Raw genomic sequence first — 25585 nt, forward strand, 5'->3', positions numbered from 1 at the left:
GTCGGTCCTCGGGCCGGTTTTGTTCAATATCTTCATAAATGATCTGGAGGATGGCGTGGATTGCACCCTCAGCAAGTTTGCAGACGACACTAAACTGGGAGGAAAGGTAGATACATTGGAGGGTAGGGTTAAGATACAGAGGGACCTAGACAAATTAGAGGATTGGGCCAAAAGAAATCTGATGAGGTTCAACAAGGACAAGTGCAGACTCCTGCACTTAGGACGAAAGAATCCCATGCACCGCTACAGACTAGGGACCGAATGGCTCGGCAGCAGTTCTGCAGAAAAGGATCTAGGGGTTACAGTGGACGAGAAGCTGAATATGAGTCAACAGTGTGCCCTTGTTGCCAAGAAGGCCAATGGCATTTTGGGATGTGTACGTAGGGGCATTGCCAGCAGATTAAGGGACGTGACCGTTCCCCTCTATTCAACACTGGTGAGGTCTCATCTGGAGTACTGTGTCCAGTTTTGGGCCCCACACTACAAGAAGGATGTGGAAAAATTGGAAAACATCCAGCGGAGGGCAACAAAAATGATTAGGGGACTGGAACACATGACTTATGAGGAGAGGCTGAGGGAACTGGGATTGTTTAGTCTGCGGAAGAGAAGAATGTGGGGGGATTTGATAGCTGCTTTCAACTACCTGAAAGGGGGTTCTGAAGAGGATGGATCTAGACTGTTCTCAGTGGTAGCTGATGACAGAACAAAGAGTAATGGTCTCAAGTTGCAGTGAGGGAGGTTTAGGTTGGATATTAGGAAAAAAATTTTTCACTAGGAGGGTGGTGAAGTACTGGAATGTGTTACCTAGGGAGGTGGTGGAATCTCCTTCCTTAGATATTTTTAAGGTCAGGCTTGACAAAGCCCTGGCTGGGATGATTTAGTTGGGGATCGGTCCTGCTTTGAGCAGGGGTTTGGACTAGATGACCTCCTGAGGTCTCTTCCAACCCTGATATTCTATGATTCTATGATTCTATGACTGAAAGAAAGCTAATATGTGCCAATTTTTTAAAGGGCAAATGGGATGATCTGGGTAATTTTAGGCCTATCAGCCTGATATCAATCCCAGGCAAGATAATGGCGTAAATGATACAGGACTCAATTAATAAAGAACTAAAGGAGGGTAATATAATGAATATATTAATATAATTAATGCCAAGCAACAGGAGTTTATGGAAAACAGATCCTGTTAAACTAATTTGATATCTTTTTTTTTATTAGATTACAAGTTTGGTTGATAAGGGTAACCGTGTTCACATAATATACTTAGGTCTCTCTAAAGTGCTTGACTTGGTACAGCATGACATTTTGATTAAAAAACTAGAATGACTTAAAATGAACATGGCACACATTAAATGGATTAAAAACTGACTAATTGATAGGTCTCAAAATGTAATTGTAAATGGGGACTCATCACTGAAACCTATCAGAGCCCTAGCATGCATGTAGCAACTTCTATTGTTTTTAATGTTTTCTCTGTAACGCTTGTTTCTTAAGAATAAATTGGCTTGTTTAGAAAGAGCCATGTGGTAACTTGTAACTACAAATACAAAGTGCAGATGTTGACCGGCTTAGGCAGACTGGCTTCCTAGACCTACCACAGTGTAAGGCAGGGAACTGTAACTTTAAAGTCCTGGTCAGAAGTGAGTGACACACAGGTCTGCACCCAAGACAACTGGGAGCCAGAAGCAGGTACCCTTAGTAACCTTGGAAGGGGGAATACAGATGCAGTTACCCTGAAACTGACAGGCAAATGTGAAATAATCTGCCCCACACATTAGGTCTCATCCTGATCTCTAAGAGTTAAATTGTCTTAAACCCTGAAGCCTGACATTTAATATCCCTTTCAAAATTTCTGTTATAATTAAGGCTACATTTTAGTCACAGGTATTTTTAATAAAAGTCATGGACAGGTCACGGGCAGAAAACAAAAATTCACGGCCCATGACCTGTCCATGACTTGTACTATATACCCTTGACTAAATCTTGGGAGTGCAGTGGGTGCTGGGGGCTCCTGGGTGCTGGGGGGGGGTGGCCTGGGGGCTCCGTGGGTGTGTAGGGGCCACAGATGCTCGGGGGGAGGGGGGCATGAGTCCTCAGAGAGGGCGATCCGGGGGGCGCCGCAGATGCGCAGGGGCTGGACGTGCTTGGGCGGGGGGCATGAGTGCTCAGAGAGGGCGGTCTGGGGGGCGCCGTGGGTGCTCGGGTGGGAGCAGACCGGCGCCCCCACTGGTGCTGGGGGCGGGGGTTGGCAGAGCTGGCAGGATCCCTACCCAGCTTCTCAGAAGCAGCGACATATCCCTCCCTAAGCTCTAGCTCCATGCGCTACCAGCTCCGCAGCTCCCACTGGCCGAGAACTGCAGCCAATGGGAGCTGCAGGGGCACTGCCTGCAGTTGAAGGCAGCACACGGAGCTAGAAGCTGAGGGAGGGACATGTTGCCACTTCTGGGGAGCTCCCACTAGGTAAGCGCCGCCCAGAGCCCGCACTCCCTCCTGAGCCCCAACCCTGAGCCCCCTCCCACACCCAAATTGCTCTTGCTGCTGCTGGGGGAAGGAGTCACAGTATCCCAAGAATGCCCCAGCAGCGTCCAGTGAGACTGGCCTAGGGGCTGCCTGAGATGCTCGGGCAGCACCGGAGCCAGCTGCACCGGCTGCTGCAGAACTCATGGAATCCATGACTTCTGTGACAAACTCACAGCCTTAGTTATAATTATGATAATTGTGGATATTCTTTAAATCTATAGAAATATCCACTCTCTTTTTTGAATCTTGTTAACTTATTGGCCTGAGTGACTTCCTGTGGCAATTTACCTGGATTATGTAAATAAAATAAAGATGTCAAGAAATGGGTATTGAAAAAGGAAGTGTGTTTGGCACTAAAGATTAAAAACAAGTTTCTCACTGCCTTAATTCACTATGAAAATAAATCTACCTGGGGATCTTCACACACAGCTCTGGACTTCAGTGGCAATGTGGTGCTTGGTGGCAGAGATGCTCAAAGGTATCTTTCGGATTTGAAATTCTTTCCTTCACACCTGTAAATTCATCACATTGCTCCGAAAGCTGCTTGAAGGCTTCAGAACAAACAGGAAATAAAATGTTTACAACCCTACCACTAACAAAATACACAAATACATTTTGAATTTATTTAAATTTTATTGCAAAAATACATCAACAATGTTTTACAATTAAAAGGAAAATACTAGTAATACACCGTCTTGAGAATGAAATTCATCTGGGTACAAAGGACCTGTGCAAGGCACTCTTCACCAGTAAAGAGCAGCATTTACCCTCTGTGGTTCTGGGCAGAAGTGGAACTGCCATAAAGGGAGCTGTGTACACACCAAGCATCCCACAGAATGGAAAAATTCCATTTCTTGTATTTCTAATGATTTTTAAGCCACTTTGTTATTGATGGGTTATCTTTTATGAACCAAAGTATTATAATGTATTCCTTTGCTGGTACTGTCAGTAATTTAAGACTAAGTATCTCTTTGTTTAAAATATAGTGGTAATAACTCCCAAGATCATAATAGGGTGTGTGTGTGTGGGGGGAAACAGCATACATCATAGACTCATAAACTCTCAGGTCAGAAGGGACCATCATGATCATCTAGTCTGACCTCCTGCACACTGCAGGTCACAGAACCTCATCCACCCACTCCTGTAATAGACCCCTAACCTCTGGTTGAGTTACTGAAGTCCTCAGATCATGGTTTAAAGACTGAAAGTTCCAGAGAATCCACCATTTACACTAGTTTAAACCTGCAAGTCCCCACGCTGCAGATCAGTGGTCCCCAAATCATGGGGCATGCCTCCCTAGGAGGACACGGAGGAACATCCGGAGAGGCACGCAGTGGGGCCCAGGCCAGCCCCCACGGGGGGCAGGGGGCGAGCACCATCCAGCTCCAATCTGCCCCCAGGCCAGCGCCGCCTCTACTCCCAGTTCTGTCCCCAGCTCTGCCGTCAGCCCAAGGAAGCTGTGGCTGTGTAGTAATGGAGTGGGGGGCACAGACAAAGTCCATTACTGGTAAGAGGGGGCGTGACGGGAAAAGTTTGGATCCCACGGCTGCAGAAGGTGGTGAAAACCCCCTAGGGTCTCTGCCAATCTGACCTGGGGGGAAAATTCCTTCATGACCCCAAATATGGCAATGAGTTAGACCCTAGGCATGTAGGCAAGACTTGGGAAACAATTCTCTGTAGTAACTCATATCCCTACCCATCTAATGTCCCATCACCAGCTGTTGGAGGTATCTGCAGCTAACAGATGCCACTGTAGGCAGTTCCATCATGTCATCCCCTCCATAAACTTATCGAGTCTTGAAGCCAGTTAGATTTATTGCCTCCACTGCTCCCCTTGGAAGGCTGTTTCAGAACTTCACCTCTCTGATGATTAGAAACCTTTGTCTAATTTCAAGCCTAAACTTGTTGATGGCCAGGTTATATCCATTTGTTCTTGTGTCCTCATTAGCATTTAACTTAATAACTCCTCTTTCTCCCTGGTATTTAGCCCTCTGATGTATTTATAGAGAGCAATCATATCTCCCCTCAGCCTTCTTTTGGTTAGGCCAGTGGTTCTCAACTCGTGGCCTGCAGGCCGCATGCAGCCCAATTAGTACTCAGCTGTGGCCCAGCTGTGTGCTAAAGGCTACCCAGTTCCAGCTGCCCTGCCACCTGGTGCGGCAGGATCCAGGGTCCTGGCTGCACAGCACAGCAGGATCTGGGGTCAGGGTTGGGGTTGCTCAGTCCTGCATGGCAGGGTCTGGGGTCGGGGTTGCCTGGCCCCGCACCCAGGGCTCTGCTCCTGGCCCCATTCTGTGGAGGGGTCTCTGGATGGGGGCTGGGGTGCTGGGCATAGGGGTCCATGGGAAGGGTTGAGGGAAGCTCTGCGGTTCTCACTGTGCAGCCCAGGTAGCACATTATGGGCCGCATATGCAGCCCATAATAATAAATAGGTTGAGAACCACTGGGTTAAGCTAAACAAGCCAAGCTCTTTGCGTCTTCTCTCATCAGGTAGGTTTTCCATTCCTCGCATCATAGAATCATAGAATATTAGGGTTGGAAGAGACCTCAGGAGGTCATCTAATCCAATCCCCTGCTCAAAGCAGGACCAACACCCACTAAATGATCCCAGACAGGGCTTTGTCAAGCCAGGCCTTAAAAACCTCTAAAGATGGAGATTCCACCACCTTCCTAGGTAACCCATTCTAGTGCTTCACCACCCTCCTAGTGAAATAGTGTTTCCTAATATCCAAACTAGACCTCCCCCACTGCAACTTGAGACCATTGCTTCTTGTTCTGTCATCTGTCACCACTGAGAACAGCCTAGCTCCATCCTCTTTGGAACCCCCCTTCAGGTAGTTGAAGGCTGCTATCAAATCTCCCCTCACTCTTCTGTTCTGTAGATTAAATAACCCCAGTTCCCTCAACCTCTCCTCGTAAATCATTTGCTCCAGCCCCCTAATCATCTTTGTTGCCCTCCGCTGGACTCTCTCCAATTTGTCCACATCCCTTCTGTAGTGGGGGGACCAAAACTGAACGCAATACTCCAGGTGTGGCCTCACCTGCCAGCTTTCTATCAACCTTATCCATTCATCCAATCCATACTTTTTTAACTTGCTGGCAAGAATACTCTGGGAGACGATATCAACAGCTTTGCTAAAGTCAAGGTATATCACATCCACCACTTTCCCCATATGCACAGTGACAGTTATCTCACCATAGAAGGCAATCAGGTTGGTCAGGCATGGCTTGCCCTTGGTGAATTTATGTTAACTGTTCCTGATCACCTTCCTCTCCTCCAAGTGCTTCAAAATGGATTCCTTGAGGACCTGCTCTGAGGCTGACCAGTCTGTAGTTCCCCGGGTTCTCTTTAATCCCTTTTAAAAATATGGGCACTATATTTGCCTTTTTCCAATCATCCGGGACCTCCCGCGATCACCATGAATTTTCAGTGATAATGGCCAATGGCTCTGCAATCACATCAGCCAATTCCCTCAGTACTCTCGGATGCATTGCATCCAACCCCATGGACTTGTGCATGTCCAGCTTTTCTAAATAGCCCTTAATGTGTTCTTTCACCACTGAGAGCTGCTCACCTCCTCCCCATATTGTGTTGCCCAGTGCAGCAGTCTGGGAGCTGACCTTGTCTGTGAAGACCAAGGCAAAAAAAGCACTGAGTACTTCAGCTTCAGCATCATCTCTGCACCTGTTCCAGTTTGAAATGATCTTTCTTAGCCATGACAGACCAAAACTACACACAGTACTGCAGATGAGGTCTCACCAGTGCCTTGTATAACAGTACTAACACTTTCCTGTCTCTACTGAAAATACCTCGCCTGATACATCTTAGGACTGCGTTAGCCTTTTTCATGGCCACATCACATTGGCAGCTCAGTCATCCTGTGATCAACCAATACACCTTAGTCTGTCTCCTCTTCTGTCACTTCCAACTGATAAGTCCCCAGTTTATAGGAAAAAATCTTGTTGTTAGTCCCTAAGTGCATGACCTTGCAGTTTGCACTATTACATTTCATCCCATTTCTATTACTCCAGTTCTCAAGGTTCTCCAGCTCTTCTTGTATAATATTCTGGTCCTCCTCAGATTGGAACTACTTTCCAACTTTGTGTCATCTGCGAAATTTATTAGCACACTTTTTGTGCCAAGGGCATGAATGAAAATTTTAAATAACATTGGTCACAAGACCGATCCCTGAGGAACTCCGTTAACAAGCTCCAGCCAGCCTGACAGTTCACCTTTCTGTATGACCCAGTTGTAATCTCCCCTTTAACCAGTTTCTTATCCGCCTTTCAATTCTCATATTAATCCCCATCTTCTCCAATTTAACTAATAATTTCCCATGTGGAACTGTATCAAATGCCTTATTGAAGTCTAGGTAGATTAGATCTACTCATTATGTCTAAAAAGATCAGTTATCGTCTCAAAGAAGGAGACTAGGTTGATCTGGCATGATCTACCTTTTGTAAAACCATATTGTATTTTATCCCAATTACCATTGACCTCTATGTCCTTAATTACTTTCTCTTTCAAAATTTGTTCCACGACCTTGCATACAATTGAGGTCAAACTAACAGACCTGCAGTTGCCTGGATCACTTTTCTCCCTTTTTTAAAAATAGGTTCTATATTAGCAATTCTCCAGTCACAGCGTATGACCCGAGTTTACAGATTCATTAAAAATCCTTGCTATTGGGCTTCCAATCTCATGTGCCAGTTCCTTTAATATTCTTGGATGGAGATTATCTGGGGCCCCCAATTTAGTTCCATTAAGCTGTTTGACTTCCACGTTGGCTGCAGTAATTTCTACTTCCATATCCTCATACCCATTAGCTACCCAGCCTCTAACCCTAAGTTTCTCACTACCCTTATTAAAAAATGAGGCAAAATATTCGTTTAGGTGTTGGGTCATACCTAATTATCTTTAATCTCCTTAGTGCTTAGAGATCCCACTCTTCCTTTCTTCAGGTACACAAATTCAGAACAAAGAGGTCCCGTGTGTTTGTGTCATCTAATTCCCTCCAGCTACTAGATTATTAGTATTTATTATTTGCGTTATTGTAGTACCTAGGAACCTTAGTTATGGACCAGGGCTCCATTTTGCTATGCACTGCTTGGGTTGAATTTATTAATAATCAATTACATATAAAGAAAGTATGGGACTAATGTTCACTTAAAAGCTCACTAGGAAATTAGTAGTAATAATGTTAGAAAGTATAACTGTTCAGATACCCTGTCAAGGCTGATTCCCCACTCTGGCACCTCGAGTGCGGAAGGTGGGGGCCCACAAGGATTCTAAAAATTAATACTGGCCACTCCAAGCTTGTATTAAACTCCCAAGGTTACAGCTTCTCTCTGACCTTGCATGGGTAGATGCTACCACCATGCAAAAGCAGAACCCCTTTGAGAACCCAGGAAGGTGCACTTGGAAATTCCTTCCTGTGGGGTCCCCTCAAGCCCTTTCACCCCCAGCCCCCAACCCCTCCAGGGACGAGCTGAGAAAGAAAAAATCAGCTGTTGCCTCCAGCTAATTACACATGTGCACAAACCTGTTAAGACACAAAAATACAATTCTGTTCTTAAAAAAGGTAAATTATATTAATAAAAGAAAGAAAGAAAATACATCTGGGAATTTAGGCATTTGCTAGATTTAAAAAACAACCAACTACAAGGATTAAGCATCAAGAATAGCTTTCGTGAGGTCTAGCTTAAAGGTTACAAGCAAAACAAAAGCATCTGGGGTTAGCAGAGAGGAGTCCACAAGCCGTAAAGAAATAGAAAGAGATAAACCTAATCGCATCTTCCTAGACATTTCCTGATCTACTTACATATCTGGGATTTCAAATGAGTAATTTCTAGGTATGATACTGATGATTTTTCATACCTGGTCCCAAGCTTCTTACAGCATAGTTGCTGCCCTATTCCCTCTTCCTGGGAGAACCACAACAGACAGACAAAAGGGGAGTCTTTTTTAAAAAGTTCTAGCCTTCCCATTGGCTCTTTTGGCCAGGTGCCCACTCCCTTCCTTTTACCTATGCACAGCAGTGAGACTTTTTAACCCTTTACAGGTAGAACAATTAGAGAACAGCTACTAAGAGGGATTTTATAGCTACTGGCTGGCTGGGTGTCCATAAAAGGGAGCTACTCTCCTCCCCTTCATTTATCACATACCCTCAATAATTGTTCAGTAATTCAAATTTCCATTGTGTATACTGTATAACTAGGGCTTCTGATTTTAGGTTTTAACTGATAAACACTGATACAAAAAATGAAATTGGTATTTATGCAATAAACACTGGAAAAAAATCAGAAATGGTCACTTGCCTCTACGGACTTGTCCACACGGAGCAGTAATGTGGACTACAGGGGTGTGATTTCTAAAGCGCACTCACATATTGCACATTAATTGGTGCATGTAGACCCTACTGGTGAGCCCTAAAGGTTCCCTAATTCACTTTAACATAGTGCTGTTCAAAACAGTACTGTTAACGTGCACTAGGGAACTGTACAAAGAGAAAAGGAGTACTTGTGGCAGCTTAGAGACTAACAAATTTATTTGAGCATAAGCTTTCGTGAGCTACAGCTCACTTCATCGGATGCATTCAGTGGAAAATACAATGGGGAGATTTATATACATAGAAAACATGAAACAATGGGTGTTATCATACACACTGTAACGAGAGTGATCACTTAAGGTGAGCTATTACCAGCAGGAGGGGGGGGGGACCTTTTGTACTCATAATCAAGGTGGGCCATTTCCAGCAATTGACAAGAACGTCTGAGGAACAGTGGCTGGTGGGGGGGCGGAATAAACAAGGGGAAATAGTTTTACTTTGTGTAATGACCCATCAACTCTCAGTCTCTATTCAAGCCTAAGTTAATTGTATCCAATTTGCAAGTTAATTCCAATTCAGCAGTCTCTCGTTGGAGTCTGTTTTTGAAGTTTTTTTGTTGAAGAATTGCAACTTTTAGGTCTGTAATCGAGTGACCAAAGAGATTGAAGTGTTCTCCAATTGGTTTTTGAATGTTATAATTCTTGATGTCTGATTTGTGTCCATTTATTCTTTTACGTAGAGACTGTCCAGTTTGACCAATGTACATAGCAGAGGGGCATTGCTGGCACATGATGGCATATATCACATTGGTAGATGTGCAGGTGAACGAGCCTCTGACAGTGTGGCTGATGTGATTAGGCCCTATGATAGTGTCCCCTGAATAGATATGTGGACACAGTTGGCAATGGGCTTTGTTGCAAGGATAGGTTCCTGGGTTAGTGGTTCTGTTGTGTGGTGTGTGGTTGCTGGTGAGTATTTGCTTCAGGCTGGGGAAGCTGTCTGTAAGCAAGGACTGGCCTGTCTCCCAAGATCTGTGAGAGTGATGGGTCGTCCTTCAGGATAGGTTGTAGATCCTTGATGATGCGTTGGAGAGGTTTTACTTGGGGGCTTAAGGTGATGGCTAGTGGTGTTCTGTTATTTTCTTTGTTGGGCCTGTCCTGTAGTAGGTGACTTCGGGGTACTCTTCTGGCTCTGTCAATCTTTTTCTTCACTTCAGCAGGTGGGTATTGTATTTGTAAGAATGCTTGATAGAGATCTTGTAGGTGTTTGTCTCTGTCTGAGGGGTTGAAGCAAATGCGGTTGTATCGTAGAGCTTGGCTGTAGACAATGGATCGTGTGGTGTGGTCTCGATGAAAGCTGGAGGCATGTAGGTAAGAATAGCGGTCAGTAGGAGACTGCTGAATTGGAATTAATTTGCAAACTGGATACAATGTCTAGACTGAACAAGAGGGTATGGAAAAACAACAAACTGACAGAACACACAAAGATCTGTGTCAGGTTTCAGAGTAACAGGCGTCTTAGTCTGTATTTGCAAAAAGAAAAGGAGTACTTGTGGCACCTTAGAGACTAACAAATTTATTTGAGCATAAGCTTTCGTGAGCTACAGCTCACTTCATCTTTTTTTAAAGATCTGTGTGTATCATGCATGTGTTATTAGCACACTTTTATATGGGAGCAAGACATGGACCTTATACTCTCATCAGGAAAAGAGGCTCAACAGCTTTCATATGCATTGCCTTTGTCGAATCTTTGGAATCTTCTGGAGGGAGAGAGAGAGTCACCAACATTGAGGTACTCAAACAGGCCGGCATACCCAGCATGCACACTCCCCAGACAAAGATGCCTCTGTTGGCTTGGGCATGTGTGCTGAATGAATGATGGGTGCATCCCAAAGGACATTCTCTACGGCGAATTGGCATCTGGAAAAAGACCCAAAGAATTCCCCAAATTGCATTTCAAGGATGTGTGCAAGTGAGACCTCAAAGAAATAGACATGGATGTGGACAAATGGGAAGATCACACTCAAGACCGCAGCCTTTGGAAACAAAAGTTTAATAAAGGTCTCCAGAGTTACGAGAGAAAGCAGTCCAGATTCGCAGAAGAGAAAAGAGCTCACAGAAGGCAGAGCCCAAAGGGTCAAAACATCACCTTTAAATATGACAGATGAGGCAGAGATTGGATTGTCTCTCTCAAGTGGGTCTCTTCAGCCACCCTCTTGGCTGCCATAAAACCAACTGAGTAAATTCTTTACCTCTCAGGGAGGCATACCCATGGTCTCTTGAGACTGAAGGATGCCTACTACTATGATCTGAATCTATGCAGTGTTGTGGTGAGAAATATCTGAGATCAAGGCCAACAAACACTTTAAGTGAACTGCTTGACATTAATAAAGATGGGAGGAGAAAATCCCCACATTTTTCTTTCTGCCCTGAGCAATTTAAACTTAATTCTATTCCTTCTAATGTCCTCTTCCTTCCATCCTCTTTCCTCTCCACAAAAAACGAAGAAAAACAACATTACGCATTCTATTTAATAATGTAAAAAACATGTATCGACCAGAGTCTGCCTTACTCATGCTAACTAGCACTTTCCTCCACAAGTATGAGAATATAAAGGAAACATGAGAAGAAAGCCAAAAAAGTAGTAAAACATTCATTCTAACAATGTTTTTTTCCCTGCTGAAGACAAAGGAAGAACTTGAGCACCAATTCATCTCATATAATGTCTTCAAACTGTACGAGGAACATGTGAGGAAAACACTTACAAAATAAGGCCCCAATTCTGCAGACTGCTCCATGAGCCACATTGACTTTGTTGGATCATATTAAAGAAGTTCTGTATTAAAATCACAAATGAGTTTGATTCCCCACAGTTTAAATTCCAGGGTATTACTAATTAAGAGGTCTCTTGGTTTTTGGTACTGTTTCTCTCCCTCTATGTGTGAAACTTGCAAGCTGCTAATTGCGTTAGTACATTCTAAGACAGAGCCTGTTCTCAAAGCAATTCACACAGAGAGAGACTCAAAGCAATACTCTGTAACAACAGAAACAGCACCCAGAGACTCCCCGCCCCTTTGTTGTATTAACAATTTTGATTAAAATAGAGATAGAGGATGTATGTGGATGGATGCTTGGTGTGGATAATAACTTGGTGTGGATAATAACAGGGAGGTACCAGCCTAAGAATCCAGTGTCCATCGGCTGAAGAAGGCGTCAAGTGGAAATAACCAGAGGACCCCCCGGAGGGCAGACTGGAATCCACCCAACAGCCTCAAGAATGGGAGAACCAAAGAACAAAATAACATCTAGCAGCACACAGCCGTCAGAAATGTGCTATCTGCTGATTGATTCAGCAACAGCATGATGAAGCAATTCCCACAGACTGGCTTAGGAATAAATTCCTATAAAAATAGACTCTAGAAAGTGAGAACTTTGGAGGTCTGATTCTGCAAACCAACTTCCAGGAGCATCAGATGAGCACCTGACAAGGCCCTGCTCCCTCCTCATGTCCAGGCCACCTGGCCAGTGGCTTGGCATGAGCAACTCTAAGGCTGGTAACTATGATAACAACCTTGCAGAACCTGTGTGTGTGTGTGTGTTTGTGTGAATGAATGTGTGAATAAATATGAGATTGAATGGAATGTTATAACTATAACTAACTGCTTACTATGATTCTTTCTGTATTTACAGTAAATGTGGTATTTTGCCTTTTTCCCTTTAATAAGATCCTGATGGTTTTTAATTTATTGGTATAACAACTTCAGCTGCAGTTTGCAGTATCATGCCCTCAGGCTTGGATCCTCAAAGATATTTAGGCCCCTCAATGGAAGTTATGAGCCTAAATATCTTTGAGGATGTGGGCCTAAATCCCAAAGTAAGTTACACAGGCCATCCTATCCCTTCCTTCTTTTCCATTCACTCCTTATCTTCTCCTTTTCCCATCCACTTTTATTTTTTCCTGTTCTTTATCCTGTCTTTTCATGTATCTATTGTACACTGTATGAGCAGTTGACAATTTTTTTTAAACTACTCTGGACTAAACCCTCATGGACTTCAAAGCAAGCAATGCTGGGCCCTGTTTGCACAGGACCTACTCCAAAGTAATGTTTAATGTTCTTGTGCTCCTGTTTGTTCTGCAGAAGGTAACTAGAAAACAGTATTGCCAGAACTGTGCACATGCCTAATGTCAACATAATCACTGATTAAATTTGTGCACAAAATAGGGAAGAAAACAATGGAATCAGGTTGGCTTCTCTTCCATTAAAAACAAAGGAAAAAGTTCTGAGAGTGCCAAGTGGATCTGGACAAGATCACTCAAGATCAAGGTCAAATTCATCCTGGGTGTAACTGCAGAATGTAGTTCAGGACAGCTGGGATGAAATTGGACCATTTTATTTAAAAGCTTTTAACAACAGTAAAAAGTTCCATACTTCCAGTGCCCATTTACGATCATTTCATTTTGTAATAAGCAACAAAAAAACAATTATTTAGTGCTGATGCAATACATTAATTATGCGTTTGAATGCAAATACATATTGTATGCCCATCAAGCGTACTCACTTATTCAAACAACTACTACAGTAGTAGACTGAAATACTATACCTAGAAGGTGTTTGTTTAATTTAATGTCAGACTAAACTAAGGAAACTGAAAAGCTTAGTGGCACAGTCAGAGCTTTTGAAGGGATATTGTTTACAGGCATCTTCCTATTTGCATTGTGAGAAGATAAGGGTCCAGTCTGATCTAATCTGCTGACACTGTACAAATGCACAGGACAACATGGTCCATATCCCAAAGAGGTTTACAATCTAATCTGTAGTATACTGATAATAAATCGTCCTTTTTTACCCCACCACCTTTAGGCACTTGGCAAACCTGGCCCTTCTTCTTAGATTTGACAGGGCATTTATAATACTGAAATACTTCTGAGCTTTCTTTAAGGTCAGGCTTGACAAAGCCCTGGCTGGGATGATTTAACTGGGAATTGGTCCTGCTTCGAGCAGGGGGTTGGACTAGATGACCTTCAGGGGTCCCTTCCAACCCTGATATTCTATGATTCTTTCTTATTTGTACCTCAGCGATGCCCAGAGACGCCAGGGGCTGATTCATTGTGGCAGAACCGCCCAAGCGAGTTTAGTTTTTCTGGGACGCGCCAGCACAGAGGAGCGCGGGGGGCTGCAGCCCCCAGCCTGTGGCGGGGGAAAGGGAAGGCGAGGGCCCCACGCAGCTCCACCGACTGGGCACGGCGCCCTCGGACGCTTTCAACCGTCTTCTGTTTCACAGCCCCGTCCATCGCTTGTCGGGGAGGCGCCTTTCCAATCCACCCCCAGCCCTGGACTAAGGGAAGGCTCTGCCCGGCCCCACACCCCGAGCCCCGCAGTCAGCCTCGCCGCTCTCCCAGACCCGCGGGGCACCAGGGCAGAGCTGCCCGCCCCCCCGCGCTCCCGGCGCGGGGGTTGGCGGCGGAGCCAGGCAGGGGCTTCCCAGGCGGGCGCCGCACGACCCGGCGCCATTGTCCCGGGCGGGTGAGGTCACAGAGGGCCCCGCGTTCTGTGCCGCGCCGTGTCCTGGACACCGAGCCCCGCCGCGGGGCAGGGAGGTCGGAGGCGCCGCGGTGAGCATGGTGCGGGCCAGAGGGGCTGCGGCTCCCGCCTTCCTCCTCCTCCTCCTCCTCCGCTCCCTGTGCGGGGGCGACACGCAGGCGGGCCCCCGGGGGGAGCCTGGCCCAGGTAGGGAGCCGCCCCTGGCCCCGCGTGGGATCCGCAGCCCCTCGGGGAGCCCCCCCTGGGCACCGCAAGACACTGAGCTGCCGCCCCACCAGTGCAGCCTGGGGGGAGGGGGGGGCTGAGCCTGGCTGGGAGCAGCTCCCCCCAGCGGCTGCGCCCTGCAAGGCCCGGCTTTCCACGGCAGCTGCCCCTGGAGGCAGCCTGGCCTGGCACTCAGCGCGCCCCCCGACCACAGGTGCTGATAGGCCCCTTGCCAGGGCTGCGGCTGCGGCTGCTGCTCCTCCGCCCTCAGGGCTTCACCTCCAGCTCAGCACAGGCTGGGGGCAGAGGATGCAGTGGGTTCACTTGATACAAACTGGGCGAGTGGCTAATGGAGTCCCCTCAGGTGGGCAGAGTGTTGAGACTCCCCTCTCATCTTGGGGGATCCTCTCCTTAAAGAGAGAGCAAGGCCGGGCATGGAAGCGTGAAGAAGCAAACTCTGAGTGGGCCTGTATATTGGGCGGGGCAGGGACTGTTTCCTCCAGGGATTTTGTGCAGCCTCCAGTCCAATAAAAAGGTCTGGGTGGTGGCCCCTGGCTTCTAGTGTAATACAGGCATGGCTACACGGCGAGGTGTGATTGCAGTATGTGTAGATACCAGAGTTAGCTTTAATCTAGCTAGCTCAGGTAACAGTAGCAGTGAAGCTTCAGCAGCACAGATGTCAGCACAGGTTAGCTTCCCAGAGTACGTTTCCAGGTGGGTTTGTACAGCCCCTGCTGAGGCAGCTTTGTTGATGTTGGTTCCCTGGGGTAGTTAAATTAATGCTAGCTCAGGTATGTCTACACAGGCTGCAGTCACACATCCTGACCGCAGTGTAGACATACCCACGATAACAACAACAGGCAAGACATTCGTGTTTTGTTTATCCTAGCAGCTCTTTATGGGAGAAACCCTGCCTAAATAGAAACCCTGATCAAACTCTAGTAATATTCCAGGGGTGTTCTACAAGTGTTCACACAGTACACTACTAAAGTAAAATTGTACAGTTTTTGTAGTTCTCTCAAAAAATGTAAAATTTACTTCCCAACAAGATTTTTCCTGCTGTTCTTTTCCACTGATACTTCCAAACTATTCAATGTGATTATTCATTATTTACTCTCTGATACCAGTTTCTTCAAAAAGTTTTATTTGAATAGTCTAGAAGGAAAGAGGAAATCTAGTCCTCTGGAAGTTGTGTGCAATATCAAAAGAGTACAAATATTGGAAATTAAGTGATTTATTACAGTAATTCACTGGCAGTGAATAGTATATTTCAAGTATAAGGTCTGCCAATAAATAATGGCAGCAGGAAAAGTAATAAAGTAACTGCATTCCGTAATGCACTGTTAAATACCATATAGTTATTGTAAAAATATAAATATTTTCCTGCATATGCTTGCTGACTGCTTTGCACAATATCTCTATTATAATTATGGGACAGACACAAAGTGAAAAGAATATTTTTAACAAGGGCTCATATGATGCAGCTGTATCCATTCTTAATCATTCATTAATGTCTCATCAAAAGAGTACTGTACTTTTTGTTTGTTTCATTTACCAAAGGTCAGCATACTTGGAAGCAATTGTCATACACCATTACAGACCTTTTTACATATTTTTCTGGTATTGTTCTAAGCCATCATGTGCGTAAATGAGTCAATTGGTATGCAGATTGTCTATCATTAAAACCATTTCAAAATCAGCTTTGTCACTGGTTTAGAGTTGGAACTTTAGATTCTTGCATATACTTCTTGAATATATTGTGGTGTTCATAATGGGTATGGTAGGTGGTTATGTCAAACTCTTAAGGGCCCAGTATTTTCAGTGGGAGTTTTGCTTGAGTGATATAGCCTTTATAATATAGATGAGATTACCAATGGTACTTTAAACTGCAGTAACCTGTGCCAAAGGTTCATGCTCCCTGAGCTACAGTATCAGAAATAGCAGGGTCAGAATCACTATTAGAAATATCATTAGGTTTGGAGACTCTAGGAGCATAGGAGGAACAATAGCAATGAGCACGACATTCTCAAGTTATCAATTGTCCTTTTATTAAGAATTTCGTTAAGCACATGAACAAAACCACAATTACTGGAGGCATAACGCAGAGATAGAAATAAACCACAAAAGATCTAACATCAAAGATTTTATACTCACATCCCCAAGGGTAGCACCGTAGAGATGAGTATGTCTCAGCAGGTGGTCATTTGCAGAGGATCTCCTTCCTGTTGGATTCTTCCTCCTTTATTCATGTTGGGGAACCCCTTTTCTTTTGCGTTTCAGTCATAACCCCTATGCATATACATGAGGGTTCCAACCCCTTTCCCCTTATCTGGACTTCCACACCCCATTAATGTTGTGGTGCTTCCTTTTCATAGACTATCCTCTTAGCTCTCCTTATCTTCATTAACATTTATATCAACATGTCCCAATGGTAACTTGCTGTCAGGGCAGTTTCCCATGATGTTACAATCAGGCATCTTGCGGTAGTGATGGGCACATTGTGACGTATTTTCTTGAACATCACCCATTAGTACATCTTTTACGATAATCTTACAACTTTACTGGTACAGGGTTACCCTTGGGTCTGTAGTCATGTCAGCTTCTTTCGGGCCTAAAGCTTGATATGGCTAAGCTAAAATTTGACAGGCATCAGCCTGTAGGCCATGCTTTATTTACAGCTTTTCCTTACTTATATACCTAACAAATTTTTACTAATAATATATGCTTATTAATCCTATACTGCTATAATACTATCCTGCATATTCCTACACTTCTACATACAACTTAAAATTGTTCATCACACATTGGTTACATATGAATTAACCACAACAACAGATAACACAATTATATAAGACGTTTAGCTACAGTAAAGCCTGCAGGATTAAATATGCACAACTTTCCTTTTCTGGCCTGATAGCTCTATAAACTTTATGTATGCAAATATCAATGAGTATTTACAGGGAACTGATGAAAGATATTCTGTAACTGTAGTAAAAGGGCGTTATATTGTGTTCTGAGAAATAATGTGGAAAGTAGTTTATTTATGGAGATATCTCATCACTACTGCCTTTGGAATTCTTAGATTGTTTAAATAATAAAGCAATGGAAATGGCCGCTGCCCCTCAGTTTGCCAGAGCTGTTGCTTTTGGCGCAGAGAAGCACCACAGCATTCCCACTGGATTGAGCACCTGCTAGCACAAGGGATTATGGAGCTGTCACATTGGCTTCATTGAAGGAGCCGACCCTTATTACTTGGTGTAATAGATACCATGGCAAGAGTTTTAGTATGACTAGTTATATTTTGGAAATAAAATCTTAACAATATTTATGATTTATATAATAGATTCTTATTGTAAAGTGTTTCATTTTCAGATGCACATGTTCCAGTCCTTTCCAAAAATAAAATTAAATCAATGATTAAGTTACTCAGTAAGTAGCATTTCTTTTATCTTAATTTACAATATTTATTAATTACTGTGTGCATGCAGTCTAGAACGTTAGGTCTTCTGTTATGCTTAAACTATAAATCCATCACAGAAGAGCACTCAGCGAAAGATTTCAACGATGACGTAAAAATGGGTCAAGACAATCCACAAAATAAAATATCCGTAATAGATCGGGCAACAATTTAAAAGTGTTTTTAATAATTCTGCTGCTTCTTGTAATGTCGGGCACATCCACAACATAGATGAAAGGTGTAATTCCGGCTCAGGTATATGTACACCACTAGCCCTGCTCAAGCTAGTGCACTGAAAACAGCTGTGTGGCCACAGCAGCTCAGCTTAGCTGCCCGAGTATATATGTATGATCTCAGCCGTGGCTGTCCTTGCGTGGTGAGCCCGAGCTGCCACCCATGCCACTGCAGTCATACTACTGTTTTCATTGTGCTAGCTCACGTACATGCCTGCCCAAGCTGGAAATCACACCTCTCTGCCACAGAGTAGACAAACCTACTATTCGTGGTTCTTTTATTTCCCTGTTGTTATTTTCCCCTTAGACTTCATCTCTCTTCAGAGACTGCTGTCGTTTACAATCTGAATATGAAACAGGCTCTGAGATTTTTGTACTGAAGAACTAAGTGTTTTAGAAAACCACTTTGGCTTTTCTTTACCCATGCAGAAAGGACAGCAGGGGGATATTTTAGCTCAGAGGCTGTCTAAATAGAGTACGGAATGCATTAATGCTCGTTATAAAGAAGTTGGTGTCCAAATACCAAAAAGGCAAAAGGTCTCAAGACCACTGGGCTCACTACCAAACAGACAGACAGATCACAGCAGTTTCTAAAATTCTCAATTGGAGCTCTTTGCATACCTCCACCCAATATAATTGTATAGATTCAAGGCCTAGCTCAGATACCCACTTTGGGAAAATGCTTCTTCAGTCCCTCTTCCATTTTCCTATCATCTTCAGACTGAAAGTGTGTGTCATACCAGATGTTAGCTTCATCTGTGGGAGTAATTTTATGAAGGAGAAAACTAAAGTTACTCACTTAATAGCTGGAGTTTGATGAAAATCTTAATGTCACAGATTCACACTGTGCCTCCTTTCACCCTGTCACAGTTCCCAGGTAACAGCACCTCTGACCCCTCCTTGTCTCTTTGAACATTCCAACCTCTCAGGCCACCCTGCCTGGGGTGGAACCACACAGTTCTCTCACTCTCAAGCTGGGCCCTGGATGACAGTTCCCTGGTACTAATCATGGTTGACTCAGCAGGTCTGACTTACTGCCTGCAGTTCTGTTCCCTCTGGAAGCAATGACAATGGTAATTATAGACCAAACAGCCTTCTTCAAGCAAAGTATTAGTTATTAGAACAAAGGCAGTTCAGAAAAAATACACCTTAAAAACAATAAACCAGCTTATATGCATGCCTGCTTTTTCCTAAGGTTTATCATTCCCTGCATCTGGAAAGGCCCAGCTCCTTCAGACAGTGCTACAGAGCCTGTGCTCTGGTCTACACTACAAACTTATGTCTGTATAACTACGTCAGTCAGGGGTGTGGAAAATCCATTCCCCTGTGCAATGCAGTTATACCGACCAAACCCCTGGCATAGACAGCATTATGCTGACAAGAGGGCTTCTCCTGTCCATATAGCTACTAGAGGCAGAGTACCTACACCAACGGGAGAAGTTCTCCCATCAGCATAGGTAGCGTCTTCACTAAGTGCTACAGCCGTGCAGTGGTGTAAGTGTAGACAAGTCTTGTCAGCATGTCTCCCTGTCAGAGCTCACTGACAACTGGCTCTCCTCCTTCTCCTGAAAAGTGCTTTTTAGCTGTTTACCGTCTAGTACCTAGCCTGGGGCTGGAAGTATACCATTGTCTTGTAATTGGCACCCTAAACTGGTTGTTCTCAACCAGGGGTACGCAGAGGTCTTCCAGGTGGTACATCAACACATCTAGATCAGTGTTACTCAACCTTGGGGTTGTGATTCCGGGGGGAAGGTCATGGGATGGGTTTAGGGGGGTTGCAAGTGCAGTGCCAGAGTTGGGGAGTGGCAAGCAGGGCAATTGACTGGGGCCCCATGCCACGGGGGGCCCCACAAAACTAAGTTACTGCTTCAGGCCTGGGCAGCAGGGTTGGGCTTTAGCCCTGGGTGGCGGGGCTCAGGCTTCAGTAGTCTGGAAAGGTTGAGAACTCACAGCCCTAAATGTTTGGTCAGAGGTTGCTTATCCAGGAAGCCATTGTGTTCTCTTCCTGTTTTTACCTCCCACAGCCCCTATTACACTAGATGAATACATTTATACAGGAAAAAATTGTTACATCTCAGTATTTCCAGACTAATGCACAGCAACTCTGACAGTATTCATAAGATTATTACACATCAGCTCTACTTCTGTCATATATCCCAATTTGGAGTCTCCCTATTATGACTGGTTGATAGGAACTACAAGGGATTGAGCTGTAGTAACTCGTTTACAGACACAGTCTCAATGTGATTATACATCTGGGGTGTGCTTATTCTGTGTGTATGGTGCACAGCTCCAAGAGTTCAGTTCTGTAGAGGCAATAATTGCAGGAAACTAGTACCCGGTTAATGAGATACATTAGTTTTTCACCTCAATTTACATTTCATTTTGTAAGGTTACTCTTGACGTAAGGATTTTATACTCACGTTCTCGGTTTCTTTAAAGTCCTTGATAATCCACACCTTCCTCTCATGTACATTGTTTCTCTTATTAAATCCTTTTATATAAAAGTTTTGGGGTTGTTTATTTTTCTTCTCTCCTTCTGGATTAGAGATATATTTCATTGCTAAAAATTAGAAGAAATATTTTATGGTCAGTAATTCTCATTTACAATTTACTGTAGTATTTGACACTTTCAAAACAGTTTAAAATACTGTAAATATTTTCTCTCTTTCTTTCGCCTTTTCACAAGTAGTCATTCACCTATTTTATTTTAGATCATCGGATCCAAGTTCTGCACCAGAAGCATATGATGCATGAACATAAACTTTCAGAAAAACAAGATGAAGTGTTAAGCACACCTGTGAATATGACAGACATAAAAGGCAAGTATTCCCAGTTTTTAAATTTCTTATCTATCCTCTTCCGATAAAATTCATCCCTGTGCAGAGGGCCAGCACAAAGTCTGTGCATTACTTCAACTTTGGCACCAGCCTTGTGCTAGCCATCTGAATTTCATACATACAGAATTATGATTTTAATATGTACAATTATATAGTTTCAGGGCCATCTGTAAAAACACAGTTATTACCAAATGGAGTGCAGATTGATGTGCAAGAGATGCTATCTTCTAACAGCATGACAACAGAAGCAGCTCAGGTATCTAACACTTCTTCAATGCTGATTATTAACAAGCTGCAGAAGATTTTCCCAAATATACTTTTGGACACTCGGACAAAATATAAGAAAGTGGATAATGAAAAAAAAGAAGAGGGTAAAAAGAAAAGGATGTTGTTTCCTGATTTGGAGCAAGATAAAAATACTGGTAATAACAAAGACAGATTAACAAGAACTAATATTACTATAAGATTCCATTCCAATGATAATTCAAGCCAAACTCAGATTGATATTTACAATTTAAAAAATTCAAGAGTGAATCCTGAGGTGCATATTGTCGCCAGCAATATTATTGACCAACAAAATAAAATAAATTCAGTAGTAGTACAAGATGATGTTTTGCAAGTGACCGTAAACAGTTCACTGGATAAGAAAATACAGAATAATAAAAAAGTAAGAGGAAAAAGTCTTGCAAAAATTGAGGCTGGAAATGTGGAAAGAAACTCCACAGGTAGCAACAGGAAAAAACTTCTTATAGCAGGTATGAAATTCTTTTCTCTTTTCAATAGAACATTAATTCCCTATGAAAAGCTATATCTACACTGTTGCAAAGTAAAATGATTTTTACTATTATATTATTTAAAGACAGATTGTAAACTCCTTACTCACACTGGTGAGTAATTACTCAGATGTAGTCTCATTGATTTTAATGGGACTACTCGTGAGTAAATGCTTACTGAATGCAAGTGGTTCTCAGTGTAATATTTAGATTGTAAATTCTTTAGGTCAGGGACTATCTTTTCATTATGTATGTGAAGAGAACTAGCACAAAGGGAGTCCTAAGCCTTGATTGGGTCTTCTAGTTGCTACTGCAATAAAAATATTCAATGCAAACAATAATATCCAAGGACGTGTACTTCATGAAAAGCTTGATGATTCAGCAAATCACCTGCGCAGCATACTGGAGATCAACTTCAGATAAATTTTAAATTTAAGCTTTTTTCTGAATTAAACTTGAAAATGAGTAGTCCAATCAGTGAGACAAGGTGGGTGAGGTAATATCTTTTATTGGACCAACTTCTGTTGGTGAGAGAGAGAATCTTTCGAGCTACGCAGAGCTCTTCTTAGGGTCTGGGAAACTAACATGGCTACAACAGCACTGCATACATAATACAATCAGTGTAATAGTCCATGTGTTATAAATTTGATATTAAATTCTATGTACGCTGGTCCAGATCTTCAAAGATCTTTAGGTGCCACACTCACCTAATTCCCATCAAAATCGATGCACCCAAATACCTTTGAGGATCTGGGCCTCTATTCCTAAATTTGTAACACAGGAAAATTCTGCAGCACTCTGAATTTAAACCACAACTGCAATGTACAGGTTGTCAGAAGAAACTGGAGGTTTTGGCAGATGGGGTTTTGGCTCTCACAAAAGAGTGTAAAGATGATTTGGGATTTCCCATGTAAACATCTGAATGTGAAATTGATTAATTTTAAAACTCCCAAGTGGTGAAATTGACCAAAATGGACCATGAATTTGGTAGGGCCCTTGTAATAGTTAATATTGATATTTAATTGCCATCATGTTTCAGAGTTAACACCCCATTCAGATGAATGAGAGTTGTTCCAACTTTCCAGAGCTGCTATTTCAGACTCTCTGCAGAATCAAGGATATAGAACTGCAACCATTTATGCTTGCCTCATGTTTGGAAGGTTTTCTTTGCAACCATAAACTCTAGAAATTCTCTTCTTTTTAATATAAGATTGCATGCTGAAGCACAATTCTGGAGTAGAGTAAGGATTCTACAGCATACGTCTGTAGAATTATAGAATACATAGGATCATAATATTATCTTGTATCTTGATTTCAGCTGAAGTTTTTGAGTTTGGATTAGTGGCAGTGTGTGGTCTTTATTTTGTAACTTCATAATATCAGGTAAAATTTCTCCCACAAAGGAACGTAAATGCAAATAGTATTACCCATGGAAAAGAAGCCCTTGAGGAATGAGGAACTCTGTCCACATATTTATTCAAGTGACACCACCATAGGACCTAATCACATTAGCCATGCCATCAAGGACTCGTTCACCTGCACATCCACAATGTGATATATGCCATCATGGGCCAGCAATGCCCCTCTGCCATGTACATTGGCCAAACCAGACAGTCTCTACGCAAAAGAATAAATGGACACAAATCTGACATCAGGAATCATAACATTCAAAAACTGGTAGGAGAACACTTCAACCTCTATGGCCACTCAGTTGAAAGATTTAAGGATGGCAATTTTGCAACAGAAAAGCTTCAAAACCAGACTCCAACGAGAAACTGCTGAGCTTGAATTAATATGCAAACTAGATACCATTAACTTGGGTTTGAATAGAGACTGGGAGTGGCTGGGTCATTACACATATTGAATCTATTTCCCTAAGTTAAGTATCCTCACCCTTCTTGTCAACTGTCTAAATGGGCCATCTTGATTATCACTAAAAAGTTTTTTTCTTCTGCTGATAATAACTCATCTTAACTAATTAGCCTCTCACAGTTTGTATGGCAACTTCCAAACTTATCTGTATGTATATATATATATATATATCTTCCTACTATATGTTCCATTCTATGCATCCGATGAAGTGGGCTGTAGCCCACGAAAGCTTATGCTCTAATAAATTTGTTAGTCTCTAAGGTGCCACAAGTACTCCTGTTCTTTTTGCGGGTACAGACTAACATGGCTGCTACTCTGAAACCAGTATTTTTTTAATCTTTCAATTTTGTTTCAGAATTAAGTTAAAGAAGTTGATATAACAAGTAATGCACAAGATTTTCCAGTGCTAATAAATAATTTCACTTTGAATAGTTTGTACAGTGTACAAAATCAAGGGCCTGGTAAGTAGAAAATGTTATGCTTGGTAAGGGTAAAATTATCCAAAAGGTCTAGATTTGTAAAACAGATTTTCCCATATAAGCAATATGATGGAGATATCATGAAAGTGATGCCATTAACTGGGGGTCAGTCTGAAAAAGCAGTTCTCTGTTGGCAGCAATAGTGGAAACCATTTTCTGCTATCAACTATATTAAAAACATTATGAAAGTTGTAAAGTCAAGCACTCAAAGATAGGAAATGCCGAAATAAGGGTTGCCTGTTTAGTGGGGTATTTGACAGCACAGGAGAGACAGTCTCTCTGCTCTCAGTTCCAGTGCCCAGCCCTGGGATCCACTGGGAGCAGCAATTACAGGGAGAGTCCCTCTGAGCCCTGGGCTGGTGCATGCTTAATTGCTCTGTGTGGATGGCAGATGCACAATCGGGTCAGCACTAGGAGCTGTGAGAGGCATAAGCATGGTCAGCAAAGATTGCATCTTCAGAGATTTTAGCTGCTAAAATATGTCTCTAATGAGCATGTGCAAACTGCAGTTTATCAAAGACTTATGATGTGATTAAACTTGGGGGAATTTCCCGAGGGATAGCAAAAGGCACGTTCCTGACACACAGGCCATCCCACTGCCAAATTTCAAGTCCCTACTCCAAAATATGGGGGTGCTACAGCATTTCAAAGAAAACGTCTCAAGAATTTTTTTTACATTTTTCCTAGTCTTATTCTCTGAATGGCTGAACTGTTTTGGCTGAAACCTATAACTAAACTAACTAACCAGCCCAAATAATTAAAGTATCGCAAAGTTATAAGCAACTAAAACAGGAGCTAATAATAGGAAGCGTCAAGGCAACCTTAATAATAAGCAATGGTATCAGCCCTGCCTAAAATAATAATAATAAATAATAATGATGATGTTGAAGGGAGGGATGCAGGAAGAATTATGAAGGGAGGAAACATAGCTTTCAAGAAAGGTGTTTCACTCTTTTGTAACCTCCCCTCCTTCAATTTATCTCTTAGCAACTGAATTCCTAACTTAATAAATCTCAGCTGGTAGCTGGAGAGCTGCTTGATTGAGGTGAGCAAGCAATGGATAGGAGCAACAGCAGTAAAAACTGAAGTTCTATACGATCTCAAATCTTTGTGTATGGACACATGCACTTGCTGCTGCTCAGGGTACCCTTCAGTATTGCCTACTGGGGGAGGCTGATCTCGCTGGCTAGGTCCAAAACTTGGAAGGTGCTCAGTCCCTTCAATTCTAGTTGATGCCCGTGAAGGTCTGATGCTGCTTTGGAACTCCTGTTGCAAAGGGCATATGTAAAGTCTTTGAAAATGGAGCAGATGCGCCACACCAGTTTACACCAGCTGA

The 25585-nt window shown here is 43.0% G+C and overlaps 1 protein-coding gene across 4 annotated transcripts in view; it reads left to right on the forward strand.

Annotated features, from left to right (window-relative positions):
* Positions 1-14297: 14297 nt before the first annotated feature.
* LOC311512584 (uncharacterized protein) overlaps positions 14298-25585 on the forward strand; it is a 28901-nt gene continuing 17613 nt past the window's right edge. For all 4 annotated transcript variants that reach the window (XM_084613861.1, XM_084613862.1, XM_084613863.1 and 1 more), the window contains exons 1-3: positions 14298-14577; positions 21000-21107; positions 21281-21880. In XM_084613861.1, the coding sequence (XP_084469987.1) occupies positions 14469-14577; positions 21000-21107; positions 21281-21880 (817 nt within the window). In that variant the 5' untranslated portion in view covers positions 14298-14468. The remainder of the gene's footprint in view (positions 14578-20999; positions 21108-21280; positions 21881-25585) is intronic.

This window comes from Lepidochelys olivacea (genome assembly GCF_965140295.1).
Source record: "Lepidochelys olivacea isolate rLepOli2 genome assembly, chromosome: 1".
NCBI classification, from domain to species: Eukaryota; Metazoa; Chordata; order Testudines; family Cheloniidae; genus Lepidochelys; species Lepidochelys olivacea.